This window comes from Rhipicephalus microplus, chromosome 8, assembly GCF_043290135.1.
Source record: "Rhipicephalus microplus isolate Deutch F79 chromosome 8, USDA_Rmic, whole genome shotgun sequence".
NCBI lineage: Eukaryota > Metazoa > Arthropoda > Arachnida > Ixodida > Ixodidae > Rhipicephalus > Rhipicephalus microplus.
In genome coordinates, this window is record NC_134707.1 from 117,238,219 (window position 1) to 117,257,508 (window position 19,290).

Sequence of the window (19,290 nt, forward strand, 5' to 3'; positions counted from 1 at the left end):
TACCCTAGGGGATATGATATCAAAGTATGTTGCCTCAGACCACTCCGACTGGGACCTCATTCTGCCTTTTGTGACGTACGCCTTCAATACTGCTCCACAAGCGACTACGGGCTTTTCACCATTTTTCCTGTTATATGGCCGAGACCCTTCCACCACACTAGATACCATTCTGCCCTACCACCCCGATTCCTCCGAGTCTACGCCCATCTCTGAAGCTGCCCGCCGCTCCGAGGAATGCCGTAAGCTCGTCCAGTCGTTCACAACAATCGACCAATGGAGACAAAAATTTCGGCGTGACGATAACCACCCGTACCCTAACTTTGTTCCGGACACTCTTGTTTGGCTTTGGGTTCCCGCTGTGCCTACTGGCCTTTCCTCGAAGTTTTTTTCAAAATACCAGGGACCCTACCGCATTGTCTCGCAGACTTCACCAGTTAACTACATCGTCGAACCCGTTACGCCATCCACAGACCAGCGCTTTCGGGGACATGAAATTGTTCACGTACAGCGGCTGAAACCTTATTACGACCCGCTCGTACTCTGTTCACCATGAGTCACCAGGATGGCTCCTTTTTCGACGGGGGACGAAGTGTAGTGAAGAGGAATGCCCACTACTGCAGCGACATTGACACGTTGGCGCGAGGCACGAGCTAAGACTGCCTGGTTGCTGCTGCGACGCTTCCCGTATACTCGGCCTGCTCTTGCTGCTTCGGTACCGACGCTGCTACCGCTGTTTACCTTGCATTTACATTATAAGACTAATAAAAATGTTCTGCATCACTTTTTTTTCTTGGCTACAGCATGATTAGTGTTCCTGCCGTTGCCATGTTTACAAATACATCAGTGAGACCATTGAGTGAAAAGGTGGATTATCATCAGTATTTTCCAATCTAATATAGGCAATTATGGTGCATTCACTCTTCTATCGCAAAATTAAGCTCTGAATTCCGACAACATCCGGGGGCGAGAGGAAGCACTACGTACTTGAGATGTACACCTAAATAAACAGTGTGGTTTTAAAATTGCTTTTAAGTTAAGCATGCTAGCCCTTACATCGTACGCCAAGGACCTCATTCGATAGCTTTTTTATTGGTGCACAGGCCTTCAACACATATATCAACAATGCGGAGATCGTTGCACATTCGACTATCTGTTGCATAAAGCACTTGTAATGTGCGCAATAACGCTATGAAATTTTCTTTCACATGTCGCAATGAAATCTCGCCAGATGATTGATTGATTGATTTATTTGTGGAGTTTAACGTCCCAAAACCACCATATGATTATGAGAGACGCCGTAGTGGAGGGCTCCAGAAATTTCGACCACCTGGGGTTCTTTAACGTGCGCCCAAATCTGAGCACACGGGCCTACAACATTTCCGCCTCCATCGGAAATGCAGCCGCCGCAGCCGAGAATCGAACCTGTGACCTGCGGGTCAGCAGCCGAGTACCTTAGCCACTAGACCACCGCGGTGGAGCAATCTCGCCAGATGAAGTGTTACATAAATAATTTATCTATTACTATTTGTAATATAACAAGGCGATTGAAATGAGCCGAAAACATAAAGACACAATAGTTCTAGCTGTAGCAAATCTTTTGTTAAACACACGATGGTGCATAATCTGAAGTTGCGAAGCTCGTTAATAAATGTCAGGTAGTAGTGCAAAAACAATCAGGCACTCACTGTCCCTTGAAGCAGGCATCGTTTGAAGTACATTTTACGGAACTATGCTGAGTACCTTATAAAATAAGACACCTGCAATGAGATGCCAGCAAATGAGATGTTAACACTAAATTAAAAAAAGGTCTACAAAAGCCGCTCCTCCAGCTTACACTGTAACTGTGCTGTCCGTCCCAAGCATCTGGTGCTCTTTTCTCAATGGAACTATACGTAGCTCCTTACACACATTGACGCAAAGAATAAGCGCTACAAAGAAATAAGAAAGCGAAAGAGCTTCCGCAAAGGATAACCGAACAGTACAATCTCGGAGCGTTTACTTTGTAGTTAACAAGCGCATTTCTTTCCTGCCCCTTGACTAATGTATTAAACACATTATTTATTATTACTATTTATTTACAGTTACTGCAATCACCATTTGGTGATTTCAGCAGGGTGGTACATATACTTAGTCGCTGACAAAAACATGACGATAAAAGTGATGAATAAAAGTAAGCAGAGCACCAGTCAGAACTAAAACCACTTTGGTAGCTTCTGTAAGAGTCGAGTAAGATGTTTTTAGGTGTAGTTCACCCTTCAGCTCCACCTATTTATCGGGCACTAGAAGTAATTGCGTAATCTACGCGAAACTGCGTGCGCATGATGCGGTCAAGTATACAAAAGTATTTCAGGACATATCTTTGTACCATTGAAATCATTTAAATTGTACGAGTTCTGTCACGTTTTTTTGATACATTGTTGCGAAAAATGTAGTTTTTCTAATAAAAACTTTGCTGGCAACACGAGAATTACCTATGTCCAGTACGCTCACACCAAGATGCAATTGGTGCACATCGTGCTCAATTTAGAAGGAAAAAAAGAAAACAAGAGGTGGCTTGACGTGACACTCTTCAAGCCCAGTCATAGAAAAATAAAACTGGGGCATGCTGGGAATCTATCAACAGCGTGAAGCATGAAGAGGATCAGCGAAGAGGATCAACTTTTTCTCGGGACAAAACAAACCCCGCTTGTGTTTTATAAAACTATTAACCTAACAGGGCCAAAAGCAGAGCTCTATCTAAGAGAATAGCAGAATGTATGTACCTATTTGTTCAACAAATTAATCCCAGTGTCCAATATACTGGACATGCTTCTCCTGTGAAAATCGTTCTACTAACATCTTTCTTAATGTTTTGCGTGCTTTTCAATAGCATAGTAGCTAAAAAAACAAGATTAAAAACTTTGTTCTGCCCTACAGGAAGTTTGAGTCGGCAAGTAATATGGCTTAGCCACAAATTGAGTATTGAACCTGATATTATGATCACAATAGATTACCTACGACGAGAAAAAAAACTAAAGAATGTAATCCAGTTGGTCGAAGCTTCTTCGTATATAAATTATCTATGACTATATCAAAACTCACTATATCAAAGCAAGGAAAAAAAGAAGTCCTCAGTCTGAAAAACTGTTCATGGCCGGTCCGGAACCTGTTGGCGTACTCTACACAGGCCAGCTCTTAAATGGCGTGAGTAAGAATGCACTGACAGCGGGTCCCTATTCTTTGGTTCCCGCAACGAGGGGCGGGCGAGAAAAGGTTGAAGAGCGAGGCCGCTTCCGTAGGGAACTCGTCAGCGTCGTGGTGGGAGGAGAAAAGAGGGAACGAGGGGGAGGGTTCAACTTGATGCGGCACGTGGTGGACGTTTAACGAACTAGCCCCTCTTGGGCCGGAATCCTGGCCTCGCTCTACTTTCGGAACATCCCAAACAAGATGGACAGCCGGTCAAGGTCACGATCCCGCTTGCACCACGCAACTTCCCGGAACCGGAGGTCCTGTGCGTTAGGCATTATTGTGCTGCAAACTGCATTCGCATTAGGCTACCACCATGCGCCCAGAGAAAAATTCTGATCATCAAGTCGCACTCTGCATGCCAAATGATCGAAAACGTCAGCAAGCTCTTCTAGAGTCAGTGAAATTCCACTGACGCTCACCGCCTCACTTCCATCATCCCCCCCTCCCGTCAGTCACACTAGTGGGAGTCAACGCAAGACCCGTTCGTAAGAAACCTTAGCCAAACAACCTATGCATTGACGTCACACATGGTGATGCAACAAGCTCACGTTGGAATGTCGCTACAAAACAAACTGTCAAAGCCAGCCAGAACTTGCACCAACAAACTACACTGCTACAACGCACGACAGCAGTCAGACGTAAATGCATGACTTCTGCGGGAACGCTGCGAACTGAATGTCGCTACAAAACAAACTGTCAAAGCCAGCCAGAACTTGCACCAGCAAACTACACTGCTACAACGCACGACAGCAGTCAGACGTAAATGCATGACTTCTGCGGGAACGTTGCGAACTGAAAAGGACACGACGGCGAGAACCGTTCAGATGGTGAACGCATCTTAGGCTGAAGCCCTCGGTACGTTGGATGATGCCACAGTCGTAGACACCTTTCGCGCGTCCGTAACGGAAGCCTTGGCAGTTGTAGATTCACACATAAAGAACAATAATTAAGACACCGCTCCCAACCTTTCAAATCACCATAAACAACGCAGGCGGTTTAGACGTACTCCGACTGCCACAGACGCTAGATTTACAGTTATCAAAAGGCATGTCTATTGCAACAGCCGACGTACACAAGCAAGCGTCCTCTCACCCTTAAGCCTCGTACAGCGGACCCATGACGTCATCATGCAACACTCGCACAGATGCGTCGTGGCCAGCAGCCGCTTGAATGTGTTGCAGTGCAACTGCAGGGACCATCTGCAGCTACTCGTTCAGGAAGGGAAACTACCGAATAATTGATGGCATGCAGGCGCCATCGCACAACAAGAAGCAGCGGCCAGCTCACTCCTTCGCTGCAACGTTATTGAACGATTCGCCGGCAGGCTAAACCAAGAAGCCGCAAGTACGGGCACGCTCGACCACATGAGCACTCATCCATTGTCATTGTCCATTGTCCATTGTGACATGATTTCAAAATACCGTACATTGCACACATGGTCGAGAAGATTCTTCCGCGAAAGTTCTCCCTTGAATTGCTCTCTTCAGCGTATACTGCATGCCCTGGGCCAGAGCTGAAGACTTACGGCGTTTTTTCTGGAAAAGCACCTCACTATCCCAAAGTGCTCGACTGCCCATACCAAGCGAGAAATTCCTTCTCGCACTACTAAACCACCCACAATAGCAGCTGACCAGCATAACACCGTGTGAAGGGAGACGTCGCCTGACCTCGCATATTGCAAGAATATTGCGCAGGCCAGATAGAAGAAACTTTGTCAGCTAGCGGGTACTGACCACTACGTCATTTCCATCATAATACAGGCGTGCTGGGCAAGAAACTACAGCACGCACTAGATCGAATTGGGGAGAGTCCTAAATTAAGAGAGCGAAGGTGAAGCCCCAAGCCACAAAACGAAATTAATGAACTGGACTAAGTGACAATTCTGCAGCGACATTGCCAGAATGAATAAAAAAGAGCATCATTTCCCGCTAAGGACAATACGCACAAGATCGAATTGGGGGAGCCCTAAGTTAAGAGCGCAAAGGTGAAGCCCCAAGCCACAAAACAAAATTAATGGACCGGACTAAGTGACAGTTCTGCAGAAACAATGCCAGAATAAGAAACATCATTTTCCCCTAAGGGAAACCATGTGTTGATGCGAAGCAACAGGAGCTAATGCTTAGACCGGTGGTGACGTTGCACAGAAGAGAAACCTGGAGAGGCGAGAAGCACGCAGTGATGATGACGAAAAACATTTATTATAAAAGAGAGGTACGGGGTCAAAGCATGACCCCGCTACATGGTCGGCGTCCTTAGTCCGGGAGACCGCATAACGAGGCCCCTACTCGCGCCCGTCTCACCAGAGCTCGTTGAGTGATGAGTGAAGGACCAGTGTTCCCTATTCAAATATACCAATCGTCGCTAATGGGAAATGAGAGGCAGAAGACTCTGATTACACGCAGAGACCCACAGTCAACTTTTATTAAACGCGCATGCTGTGACTTTTTTTCCCGAAAACGTAGAGGAGAAATCTCCTGCCGGAACTGCCTGGGAAGTCAAGATCGAGTGCCATTGAACGGTTGTGCAGCGTGAGCGGCCGGTTTTTGCACTCAAAGAAGCTCAATGGCAGACGCTCCCTGCGTCAGCGTTGCGAGGCGAGAGAGCAGAAAAGCAGCGCAGAAAAGTAGGGAGAGGGTAGTGGACACGTATGCACAGCAAAGGTGGTCACGGTGCACACTGGAGAGCTCGACTCTAAGCTGCTTCGCATCCAAACATTGTGCACTTCATGCAATCTCTCTTTTATTAGGCAATACGGGTAACGAAGCCGTCCAGCAAAGCTCGAACACTCGGACGCCAAACGTTGGAAGTCGTGCGCCTAAGCTGGAGGACTCGCATGCCTCCCCTTTCGCCACGTCGCGCACCACTGAAAGCTAGAAAGGTCAACCAAAGCAATCCCGCACCCGAAACGTCACAAAACACTACAAATTAAAACAGTGATTCCCTTACCCGTACAAATATCGAACCATCTACCCAGCCCTTTGCACATCTACCTGAACACGTTGGTAGGCACACACCTCCACCCTGTACATCATAATCAAAGAATGCATTTGTGACCCTAGCCCACCAGATATCCCAGAACATTCACCGCCCAGTGAGGCCTCCAAGAGAACCTTTACAGTCATAAGCGGACGCTAAGCTGCTCGCCTGCTGATCGAATAGTCGCAGCCAGTGCTGATAGGGGTCACTTCTATTGAGCGCTATTCAAAGAGTGTGCGTTGCAGTGAATGGTATATTTTGCGGACGCCTGAATTCTGGCGATGTACTCGCTTTGGTAAATTATGAAAGGCATTGATTGAAGACTGTGATGACCGATTGATTGATATGTGGGGTTTGTCCCAAAACCACCATTTGATTATGAGAGACGCATTTTTAATGCGACACTTATGACAATTATGAAAGGCAGTAGCCGAGCGTATAGTGAAGAAAGCGTCTTCCAGCACGCAATTTTCTCGAGATCGACATATATAGGGCTGGCTACCCAAAACCGTGTTTTGCAATGTTGCCTACCGTATGCCTAGCACTTGCCAAATAACAATTAGTTTTCTACATATAATATAGAAGTAGATGCTTGCCACAGCGCCTCACCAGCTCTTTCCTTGCTAAGTGACAATGCTGCATACATAAGATGTATACCGCTCATGGATATGAGCTCAGAAATTATGTTGGCTCGAGTAGAATTCCAAAGGTGAGTTGTGTCATCACGAGCACGATCGCTCGCGCCGAATGGTGCAGGTGTCCCGTTCGCTCTCCCGAGACATGCAGCCGCACAAGCTGGTCATTCTGTGCCTGCGTTTCGCTGCACTTGGTGCCTGAAGATTTTCGAGGGGGGCAGCGACGGAGAGGTGATATCGAAGGAGTGCAGACGTCGCTACAGGCTCGGTCATCTGGCGTTCATTACGCTTAACCGCCTCTTCATGTCTGAGAACCTCGCCTACCTGCGTCAGGTTCCTGAAGGAACCGTCTCCACCGAGATAGTCAGGTATGCCTAATCTGAGCCAATACGGCTTGATTATGATAGATCGTGTCGTCAACAAGTACCGTGGTCGGGCAGATTAAATTTAACTTGAGCCGTATTACCGTAGTTGGTGAAGCACGCGCGACGAAAGGTTCTCGTTTGTGGCGCGAGTTGCATCTTGGTTATAATGAACGCAACTCGTGAATGCATTCGGCTTGACGAACTTAGTTTCGGTGCAAATCTTGAGCGTCATGGAGATCTCCTAATTGATCACCGTGGATCTAACCCAGTCAAGAAAGCCTTCTCTGTTTCATGTGTGAAACTTTCAGCTTTTCAGTTGAAAACTCTTTTAGACTTTGGCCTTTGAAGGTTTACAGGGGCGCCGATGTGCTCATTGGCAGCACCGCATGTGCATGTCCTCATCTTCGTATTCAAGCTGTTTCACAGAGTTTGAAATGGACCAAACAATATATCAGTGCAGAAATAGAGGATTGCCTTGAGTACAGGTCGCGAGCACGGATGTGCTTATCGATCATAAATGCGAAGATGTAGAACCAGGGACAGTTCAAGGAGTGCAACAATTTTGACACTCTTCTCAGGCAACGCGTCGCAGGATTTACATCGAAAGGGGGGATGAAGAGTTCTTCACCATTATTCGTCGCTATGAGGACATCTTCACAGTCATCCTGACGGAGTGGTCGGGCGTGGACACCATCCAGTGCCAGCTCAAAACGAACCGCATGGACGAATGGCTCCTCCAGCTCATGGTCACCGGAAGCCGGTGGGCATTGGAGCGTCTCAAGGACATCGTCGTCTACCCGTCATTCCGAGGGGTTCTCGCACTCGTTTTCAAGCAGCAGATATCTCAGTTCTAAACCAACGTCTAAACGCCGCCATTATTTTGCTCGTAATTTGTTTTTGTACAGGTGGTCTATCTGACACGTATTAACTTTACGGATTTATTGTAATAAAATATTTTGAACAAAATATCTGCGCTGAGCCCATGCTTGCTTAAGTGCGCTTTCGGCCGGAACTCGGTGACATCTCTCATATGAGGTTGAATTCGAATAAATTTAGCTAACTACCATTGACTCAATTTCGGAGGTATTTCAAGACATTGGCACCCACCTGTTCTTGGTGTCCTCTCAACTGAGGTACTGGAACTGCTGGAAATGTCCCACCACAAAGTGTCGACAGCTTTCAACTTGTAAGACTTTTTTCAACTTGCTGACTTTTTTCAACTTCTATGACTAGTCACTTAGCTTGTCATGCAGTCATGTTATGCCGTACTAATTTTGGTACACATCCCATCATCAAGGCAGACGGCCAGGAGAGCTAAATGTCCTGGACGACTAGATAGATAGATAGAACGATACGGTTGAAGTGTGCCAAGAAATGCGTTGCATTGAAAAGGAGGGATGCTCGGAAGCCACGGATCAGTCATACGCACATTCGGAAAGCCTAATCCCTCCAGTTATTCGTCAACGGTGGGCTGTAGTAGCATCATCTGGCCATATATCACTCACACACAACACCATGAAAGGACGCATTTCAAAGCCTCGTCCACTCACACCACCTGGTGTGCTTTCGAATGCACCCAACATATCTTTGTGGGACCTGCTTGTTTTATGACATCAATGCTACGGTGCTTTCTTGCTCGGCCATGGCGTTTCTCGCTGTGCCGACCACAGGAACAGTCGTGAAGACCCTGTGCCCTTTCATAATAATGACTCGGAACTTCTATCAGACACCTTAGGGATTGTCATTCATGTACATTGCATCTATCCCTCTCTTTATTTCATACACACGTTTCACATCGCACAATGTGCTTTGGGGTGGGGGTGGGGAGGTGATGTAGCGTCGCGCGAGACTTTGCCAGCTGCCGCTCAAACGAAGAAGAGCGCCACGAGTCTCGTGATGCGCGATCCTCGAGGTAGATTACAACGAGTCCTCACGCCTGGCGGCTAGGACGTAGGCAGTCGTCACTGCTCTGCTTTGGTTCTGGAAAATAAAGTGGAGAGATCTGACACGTCTCTCCAGGCCTCCCGCTACAGGGTTATTACACGCAATGCCGGTGCGGCGATCAGAGGAATTCGTACAATGTCTGTGGCACAAGCCCGTTTGTGGTGATGGTAATACTTTGCTCACCTTTATGGCTTGACTAGGGGGTTTCACTGTTAAAAGACATACATTTGGAGAATACAGAGGTCCGCTAATTTAGACACGTGTTCAAAGTTTCAGGACAACGAGGGCAGTAACGCTTACAGTTAGAAAGATGATGGTCGCCGCAAATCAATGAAATGGTAAAATAGGATCATAATAGCAATGCCGAACGCAAGCTACGTAACTTCTCGGTGATATCTACGCCTAGCTAAAATGAATGCTCGAATGTGCTAATAGAGTCGTTGCTGGTTGCTACATCATCAACTGCGACCTCGAACGTCACGCATTTGCGCAGTGCGCGTCACACTACCCGATATGTCGAACACGCACTGCTTCAGCGCAATGCAAAGTTCAGCAGTTAACACCAAGTGCCGCGCGGCGTCAACGAAACCCACCTGAACCCCCTTACTGGCACCGGCGGTACCTCTGATCTCAATAACCGAGTGCCCCCTTGAAAATGTCCTTCAAGCATGAACCCAAAGTTACTTGTCACCACCTCCCTTTGCAATCGCAAATCATTCCGTCTTCCTTGCAAAGTCACTGGTGAGAAAAAAAAGGAATGGTACGGCAAGGTATATTATTTCTTACCAAAAGCAACAGCACAACCTAAAAAAAGTCCAAGGTGCGCCAAAACACATGTTTTATGGCGAAGTTGCATATGAGGGGGCAAAACGGAAACGGCTTTCTGTTTGGGAAAAAGAGTATTTTGTCGTAACACAATACACCACTTCAAAACATCGTCAATGAAACAAAGGCACTACTAGCGAGTTAAAATGACCAATCACAATGGGCGGAACCACGAGATGCAAAGCTTCGAATTGGCGCGAGCCCTCGATAAACACAAGGCTACTTTATATGTAGTTTTGCGTGTGTTAATATTATCATCAAGACGCCTAAAGGACAACAGGAAGAAGACATTAGAGTGTGGCGCCTACTTTGAGGAGCGCCGTCAAGGCACAAGCAACTACGTAGGTTTATTTCTTTTTGTATGACATTCCCTCAATCTCGGGCGCGTTCTCCCAAGAAGATGAGCAAGTGGCTCCAAGCTTGAACCTTCACCCACTGCCACCGCAGATAGCGCTGTCGATTTCGGCAGACAGGATCACCCAGTGTAATTGCATGCACACGTTGGCTAAAGTCACCCAGACCTGTGTAGAAAATAGCGCTTTACAAGTTGCTTCATAAACTAAGCCACAGATTAGAGGGCTAGGCAAATATATATTTAAATTTTATCTTGATATGATTCAAGATACCCGGTGTACGAATGAAAGATACTCCAGAAGTCATCGTGTCCAATAATATACGATGATGTTCTGTACTGGAATTTTTTTTGTGGTATTTTCGGCTGTCATTTTGAGCCGAAGTGAAAAAGAAAATCTTCATGATCTATCACAGAATTTCTGGAATGTGTAAATTCACCTTTGATAGCCTATGAACGGTCACAGTGCGCCTTCGTCTGCTGTAACTGGTTCTGCCGCGTATATCACGGAAACGTAGCCATTTAAACTTGTTTCTGATGTTTACGTGGAGGGATTAAGAAAGACATGCTCTTGTTGTGCTTTAGTGTAGGTGCTAGTCGCGACTTCAAGTCACCAGTACGTCATACGCGCATGTAAATATAGTATGTGCATAGAGGGGGCGACCATTACTACTCTGGTGCAGGGAAATATGCTGTGAAATTTCTCAACGTATGGAGGAAAAATTGTCCGAAACAGCAAATTTTCAGTGTTTTCAAATGGGAATTTTTTGCGTAGAATGGAACATCACTGATAATATACTAACCAAATGTATCATTAGAATGTATCATCAAACCTTTCGCTAGAATTATTTTTGTCTTTCAATGAAAAGTGCCAGAGCTCTGACCGATAAACAATGTATCGACAATCATAAAAGCGCTGCTAACAATCTGTCAGACTATTACACCTTTTAATCGCGTAAGAAACCCCAGGTGGTCGACATTATGATGCCCCGCTCTAAGGCGTCTCTTGTAACGGTATCGTAGTTTTCGGAGGTTAGAACCGAATAACGAACTGACTAACAACAATCACTTCTGGTGAATGACACCAAAGCTACAGCTTTTTCTTAACTGGAGTTTTAAGTGTGGTCTTCACTTTTAACAATGCTTAAGGCTATACAACGCGTTCTGCACGTAATAATTGTATAATTAGGAATGTGTCGGCGGCGTTTCATTTATGTACAATGTCAACTGAGTACAGCTTCAACCCAGCATTGTATTCTCATCCGAAGAAAAAAAATAACGGTTATTTGCAAACAGTCAAGTATAGGCTTTACACAAGCAGAAAAACAAAACGAGAGTGCCTAAAGAAAACGTGCCGGGTACCTTTGTACAGCATTTGGTATAACATAAAAGTGATAACGTTCCTTCGCTGAGGCAGATGAGCATTCATTTTGAATTTTTTCGCCCCAAGGTGAAGAAATGAATGCTACGGGAACAAAATCGATTGTCTTGAGAAGACGGGCATAAAGTTGCAGCACGCACCTCAAGCAGAAAACACACACGAAATGAGCATACGCAGGACGAGGCACGGGCTAGCTGTCACAGCTCGACATTTGAATAGCGCTGCTCAAACAAAAAAGGAGACGCACGAAGGGAACGAACAAGAACACAAGACGAACACAAACAGCTGTCACAATTCTTACTTCGTGTGTGAGCCGCGCGCTCCTTTCGTGATCGTGGCCGCGGCAGTGAGCAAAGTGACGCGCGGAAGCACGGACGGACTGCGAACGCTTTGCCCTACTTATCATCATTCACTCCGTGGATATGCTGTGACGCCGCTTTTATTGACATGCAATGCAATTTTTATTCCTCAAAAGACTGGCTACTAACGCGAACAGAACGAGCGGCGGAAGGAGCTTCGTCCCTAAAACAAGAAGTTGCAAATTATCCTTTAAAACATATGAATTAAAATTATTGAAATAAAAATGAGTCAATAAAAGCAGTGCTTATACCATGTCGAAAGACTGAAATGGTCGCCTGACCAGACAGTTGAGTTGACCTTGCAATGCGCTTTGACACCAATCCATGTGCGACATAATTGATGCTCTACGATTTGCCTCCTGGCTTTGTACCTTCAAATACGAGGTTTACAAATTAAGGTGGGAAGTTTTCATGAAATATGCCACTCACTTGAAATATCTCTATGAAGAACGTCCCTTGAAGAAGTTTGCAGGGGCAAATCAAGTCTCCCTTCATCCCTAAGTTATGCGTCTGATCAATAAACGTTGAAGTGGCGGATGAGCACTAATAAACTGAGGTATCTGTGAACAGACTTGAGCGTAAACGTCAGCCGATATAAGGCTGATAGTAATGCCGATAGGTTAGTGCATGTGACCATAGGTCGGCAATTGAAGGCGGAGCTCACTTAGAATACCCCCCAATAATTATTATTACATTCTCTTTCGTTTTCACTCAATCAGTTCATCGTTTCAATCAATTTTATTCAGCTTCATAGAATACAATATGACATGGTTTGTGAAGTATTACATTTGGAGGTCCCATAGTAAACTCACGGAGGAGATTTTCTAATACCTGAATATATATATCATAAGTGTCGTGGGCAACATGAAAAAAATGTACGTACAAAATTTACAAAAAAGCTGGAGCTAAATAAAAAAATCAAAGCAAGAATTGAACGAAACCAGAAGGCAACAAAAAGCTGGCATGGTGTATAAATTTATGACTGTCGTATAGGCTAAAAAACACAAGGTATATTGGAAATCTGCATGACACATGTAGATCAAAACAAAGTCAGCACATTAGGATTTACCACATTAGCAGTCCACAAAGAAATGAATAACAAGCGATAATAAAAAAATGGGGCTACGATACCAAAGCAAGAATAATTCATGAAACTTCATCAGACGTGCTCAAAATTTCCAATATTTTCCTCGACCGTATTAAATTGAACTCGGGACTCCCTGAAATCGTCTTCAACTGAACTCACTCTGACTCACATTCACAAAAATTTTAAGAAAGGGAAACTGGACAACAACCGGATTGTGGCATGACACCGCATGGTAACACGTGAGAATTTCTCAAATAAAAGCATTTTAGTTGCCGCGAAATTTGTCCCGGTCCGGGGATCAAACCCTGGACGAACGCCTATCAGGAGCAGTTGCTCTAGCAGTTGAGCTGACCCTGATGCCAGCAATTAGTAGCACGAGGGGGAATTCCTGAAGAGCTCGAAGCACAGGACACAAGTATTGCAAATGAGTTGTGCGGAGACCTGCAAACTGGCGAAAACGTCAAGAAAAGGAAAATAAGCAACCACCCGCTTGCGCCACGACACCACCAGGAAATACGTAAGGATTTCTCAGAAAGAAAAGCCTCTTAGTAGCTAAAAAAATTTGTCATGGAGCGTCGTAACAACGTGTCAGAGAAGAGGGAGGGGGAGGGGAGTTTATATGCACACTGTAGATCTTGAAGTGTTATGAACGCGTGTGATCCTGTTTGCGATGATTGTTCTGTTGTGAGTAGAAGCAGTAATGATTGAACGCGCGAGATTATTGAGTTGTAGTTGATTGATAGGACACATGCTTCTCCAAACCGCGAATTCTCCTTTTGAGGAAAGAACAATGCTGCCTCATAAGTGAAGTTTTGTGCCGGCAGTGTATACGTTATGTGTGACGGTTAAGCGGTATATGTGTTTGCTTCTTTCAAAGTAAAGCTGCTGTAAGTGATAGCTTGTGTGCCTCTAGCCTCTCCTCAGCCTTCGTCATCGGCTGTTTCACCCTGTGCTATGTATGAAAAAGTCAATATCCTGGGCCGCATACACGCATACCACGGCCACAGGTTTGTATGCGACACATGCCTGGGTTTTCGAAAGAGCGTGGCAAACTATTCGGCGTAATTTCCAAGGTGTTAGTGTCACGACCAGTCAGGTGTATTATGATTGATATGTGGGGTTGAACGTCCCAAAACCAGCGCGTGATTATGAGAGACGCCGTAATCAAGAACTCCAGAAGCTTGGACCACCTGGGGAGTCAGAAATATTTTACAAACCGTCTAACTCTCCCATTCAACACCATATAAAGTAGGTGATCACGAGAAAACCAAGACGTAGGTGGCTACTTACACAGACAGACAGACAGACAGACAAGCAGATAGACATACCGAGAGACGGACAGACAGACAGACAGACAGACAGACAGACGGACAGGCAGACAGACAGAGAGACAGACGGACAGACGGAGAGATGGACACACGGACGGACAGACCAAGAGATGGACAGACGGACGGACAGACAGACAGACCGAGAGACGGACGGACGGACGAACTAACGAACGAACGAACAGACAGACAGACAGACAGACAGACAGAGAGACAGACAGACACAGACAGACAAGCGGACGGATGAACGGATGGCCGGATATAAACGCGCAGTGCTTTGAGTTCAACAAGAAATTATTCGCATTTATAACGGGAATCTCAGGCTACCTGAAACCATCCTTTTTTTAGATCGCTGCCACTGGAAATAAAACGTCACTCTTACGCGTTGCTTGGACAGCTGAGAAAGGTGCTTGGGTTAACTTTTCGCCCATTCGAATACATGAGGCAATGGCCTATATAAATATACACCACGAGACAAAGACAGTTACGTAATTTGTTCTTGCCACGCATAAATTGTGGTACATGGCGCAATGGTCACTCTTCCTCAACCGAAATTAACGGTCGAAGGAATCTAACAGCAGATGGCACATTAGGTTCTTCGAAGGATCATTGTAGCTATCCTTCAAGGATTTCACCAGTATTCGCATATTCGTCACCCGGGTGTAACTTGTACCCAGCAGTGCAAAACCGAGTCATCTGCATGGCGTGGCCTGGTCGTAGTCCACGTTGTAGGCGGCAAGCCCGAAGTCTAAATTCAGGTAAAACTGCTTCGGTTCACACGCCTGAATAAAGAACATAACGTATTCACACTTAGAGGCACTAGCAATTCGCTTTGACAAGGCATAAGCATGATGTTATCTAAGAATGCCGGGCTTAGTCGATTTTCAATACTCGAGTTGATGGACTTCGTTTGCGTTTTAAAAAAACAGGCTTCTCATACCAGCTCTCCGCCGTCGGCGCATATGTACGTTAAAGCACTTATTCGGTTGTTAGTGTTTGATGCACCGCCGAAGTGTTTGGCAGAGCCAGCGTAGAAAGATGCACGTGCCACAGCGGTCACGCCTGTTTACTCAAGAACCATTTCTCTTTTCAATAAACTGACCAAATTCAGTTCAAATAATTATCCTGACAGTTCGTCGGCGTTTGTCTCTAAGGGCCCCTAAAGACCATATGAAAATACGAAGAACGAATGCGTTTTTCCTCCCCAGGAGACACTCAGCGGAATCCAAGGCTGGCGGTTGTCCTTTTCGCGATGACCTGAGTGATGACCGCTTGCCGATCGGGGCCCCGTTCGCGAACTTCTCTAACCATCTCCCAATCTTTTACTTTCTTCTCGATCTTTGCTACTCTACCCATCTCTTTCAATTCCACTTATCGCATTCCCTTGTGAACCAGTGCATAAGTGTAGCACTTTGATGCAGACAGTTGCAGGGCTCAATCTTTTTAGGAGCGACGCTCGGCTTAACCTAACATTGTCCTGCGTTAGGCGTAATTCACACTATCAGACAGAGAGACAGCAGACGGACGGATTGACAGACAGACGCGCGGACTGACAGGTGGACGAACGGATGCATGGACGAACGCACAGACAGGCAAACATACGACCCCTCGCACCACTCATCATCATTCACTCCTTGGATATGCTGTGATTTTTTTTCTTTTCCTCTTTTACTATCCCTCCCCATATTCTCTTCCAGCGTCCCCGTCCTTGCGGTCAGACACGAAACGCCAGCTGTTTATTAAATGCGAAGCATTTCTTAGCGAACTTCGGTGACTTTGAGCGCATCTATCTAGCCACTTACGTTTGGATGCTCTCGTGGTCACCATGCACCTTAACTTGGCGTGAACCAAAATTAGCATAGGAGGGTAAGCTGGTCAAGACACGAATAATGTCACAAATCCGTCGCGTACGTCGTCAAACACTTCCCGCCAGACAGTGGTACATACCCACGGGCGGGTATGTAGCGCAAGTATGCGAGTAGGTGCCACAGGTGATTTACAGTATCTAGCCAGAAACGACTAGAACACACAAGGTCAATTTTAACGCGTCAGCGTTAAGCGATACCCGCCATCGGTAGCGTCGACCCAACGAAGGCATAAAATAAATGTCAGTGACATGGGCAGCGTCGACCCCCGACGAATGCAAATAATAAATTTCAGGGACCGAGAAAGAATCAAACTCAAGCATTCTGTGTGGCAGTCGAGCATTTTACAACAGAGCTATGGCAGGTCTCCGAACTACCTTTCAAGTAAACGCTAATGTTCATGAAACGTCCATAGTGGTTGCAGTGCCGCCTACCCAATTTTATAAGCACTTAATCTATACTCCTTGTGATACAGCCGTGACGTCGTGTTAACGTCAATGGTGGTTAGGTACCATGCGCTGAAGTTGATTTATGTAGCAGTGTCGAGAATCTTCACGAGAATCAGTGAGTGAGCAAACTTTATTTAACCAGCGGATTGAGGCGTTAGCCTAAGCCGCACTAGGGGCGGTGGAGAGATCCTGTCTCTCAGCCGCCTCCCGTGCTCGCTGGATGGCCCATATTTGATTTGTCCGATCTGAGCTGATCAGCGCGGCTCTCCACTGCGCCCCAAGCTGTTCTGGGGAGACTGCATTAGCGTCCTGTATCTGTGTGCATTCCCATAACATAGGCTCTAGGGTGGCACATGTCATGCTACATAGTTTACACGAGTCATCTGGGTATAGTCCGGGGTAGATGCGATTTAGGTGCTTCGGGTTGGGAAATGTTCGAGTTTGAAGTTGCCTCCAGTCAACATCCTGAGATTTGTTTAATGTGGAGCTAGGTGGTGGAAATCGGCGCCTCGACTGTTGGTAGAATTGGATAATGTCGCAGAACCTAAACATTCTGTCCCTCTCCCAACACTCATCTCCTCCCAGTACCTCATGTGAAGCTCCATTGCGAGTGCAGTAAGGGAGACCTCACGCTACGTGGTGAGCCTCCTCGTTGAGGTTGGAAATCAGGGACGCACACGGGGTGTGGGCTGGGAACCATATAATATACCTTTCTTCGAATTCCTCGGACGATATGAGATTTGCCTTGCGGAGGAGTATGTTGGCTGCCTCGGGAGATATTCTTCCTCGTGCATAGTTTCGGATTGCCGACTGCGAGTCACTGATGACATACCTACACTTTGGGGAAATTATGGCCTGTGCAATAGCCACCTCTTCCGCGATTTCTTAATTATCCGAGCGTATGGACCACGCGTTTACGCATTTGCGGTCGGTGTTTATTACTGCCGCAACGTAGGATTTTTGACTAGGGTACTCCGCTGCTTCTACGAACAACGCCTCCTTGTCTCTGCCGTAGGCCTTAAGTAGGGTTCTAGCGCGGCTTTCTCTTCTGCCCTGATTAGGTTCGGGGTGCATCTTTTTGGGCAGATTGGGGACCTGGATCTTTTCCGTGATCACCTTTAGAACCGACACTTTTCTTTCTTGTTGCCTATGGTAAGTTTTCCCCAACTTGTCAAGGATACACCGTCCTGTGCGCGTGCTGGCTAGTCTCTCCAACTGGGCAATCTGTTGCGCTTCTATCAGCTCCTCTAAAGTGTTATGTAAGCCCAGTTGAAACAGTTTTTCGTTGCTGGTGCTATCTGGAAGGTCCAAAGCTTGTTTGTACGCCTTTCGTATGAGTGCGTTGATTTTGAGTTTTTTCGGCTGTATACCAGTTTAGATATGCCGCTATGTATATAATGTGACTTATGGCGAATTACTATAGCATTAATGAAAGGGTGGGAGGTATCGTAATTAAACTGAATAAAAGATACAAGATGAAGGTAGTTCAGGCTTACGCGCCTACATCCAGCCATGATGACGCTTCAGTTGAAAGCTTATATGAAGACGTGGAATCGGCAATGACTGAGGTAAAAACACAGTATACTATAGTGATGGGCGACTTTAATGCAAAGGTAGGGAAGAAGCAGGCTGGATACCAGGCAGTAGGAGAATATGGCATCGGTACTAAAAACGCCAGAGGAGAGCTACTAGTAGAATTCACAGAACGCAATAATTTACGGATTTTGAACACCTTCTACCGAAAACGAGAAATCCGCAAGTGGACATGGAGGAGCCCTAATGGCGAAAATAAGAACGAAATAGACTTTATAATGAGTGTACACCCAGGAATCGTGCAGGATGTGGAAGTGGTTGGCAAAGTACGATGCAGTGACCATAGAATGGTACGGTCTCGAATTCGCCTAGACTTGAAGAAAGAACGACAGAAACTGATACGCAAGAAGCCAATCAATGAGCTACCACTGAGAGGGAAAGTACAGGAATTCAGAGTGTCACTGCAGAACAGGTACTCGGCTCTTAGGGAGGAAACCAACCGTAGCGTAGATACAATGAATGATAATCTGACGAGTATTATTACGGAGTATGCAGTGGAAGTTGGAGGCAGGGTAGTTAGACAGGACACTGGCAAGCTTTCCTAGGAAACGAAGAACCTAATTAAGAAGCGTCAAATCATGAAAGTGTCAAGTACAACAGACAAAATAGAACTGGCAGAGCTTTCGAAGTTGATTAATAGACGTAAGGTATGCGATGTAAGAAGGTATAACATGGAGAGAATTGAACACGCTCTGAAAAACGGAGGAAGCGTCAAAGCAGTGAAGAAGAAACTTGGGATAGGCAAAAGTCGGATGTACGCACTAAGGGACAAAGAAGGTAAAATAACTACCAATATGGATAGGATAGTTAAAATAGCGGAAGAGTTTTACAGAGATCTGTACAGTAGCGGAGACAACCACGACCTTAATATTATAAGAACTAGCAGTAACCCAGATGACACCCCAT

General features: G+C 45.9%; 2 protein-coding genes across 2 annotated transcripts in view; both read left to right on the forward strand.

Moving 5' to 3' along the window:
* The window catches only part of LOC119165506 (protein regulator of cytokinesis 1), a 154,376-nt gene that overhangs the window by 46,353 nt on the left and 88,733 nt on the right, over window positions 1-19,290 (forward strand). The window lies entirely within an intron of this gene.
* LOC142768729 (uncharacterized) lies at window positions 6,974-8,170 on the forward strand. Its single transcript, XM_075870737.1, has 2 exons — window positions 6,974-7,207; window positions 7,797-8,170. Exons 1-2 carry the CDS (start codon window positions 7,143-7,145, stop codon window positions 8,056-8,058), a joined length of 327 nt encoding a protein of 108 aa, XP_075726852.1. The 5' UTR covers window positions 6,974-7,142; the 3' UTR covers window positions 8,059-8,170.

Bases quoted from the DNA above. Each gene is read 5' to 3' on its own strand.
- LOC142768729 (XM_075870737.1), top strand. From the start codon at position 7,143: ATGTCTGAGAACCTCGCCTACCTGCGTCAGGTTCCTGAAGGAACCGTC. The intron at 7,208-7,796 runs GTATGCCTAATC...AACGCGTCGCAG, and splicing joins GTCTCCACCGAGATAGTCAG to GATTTACATCGAAAGGGGGG.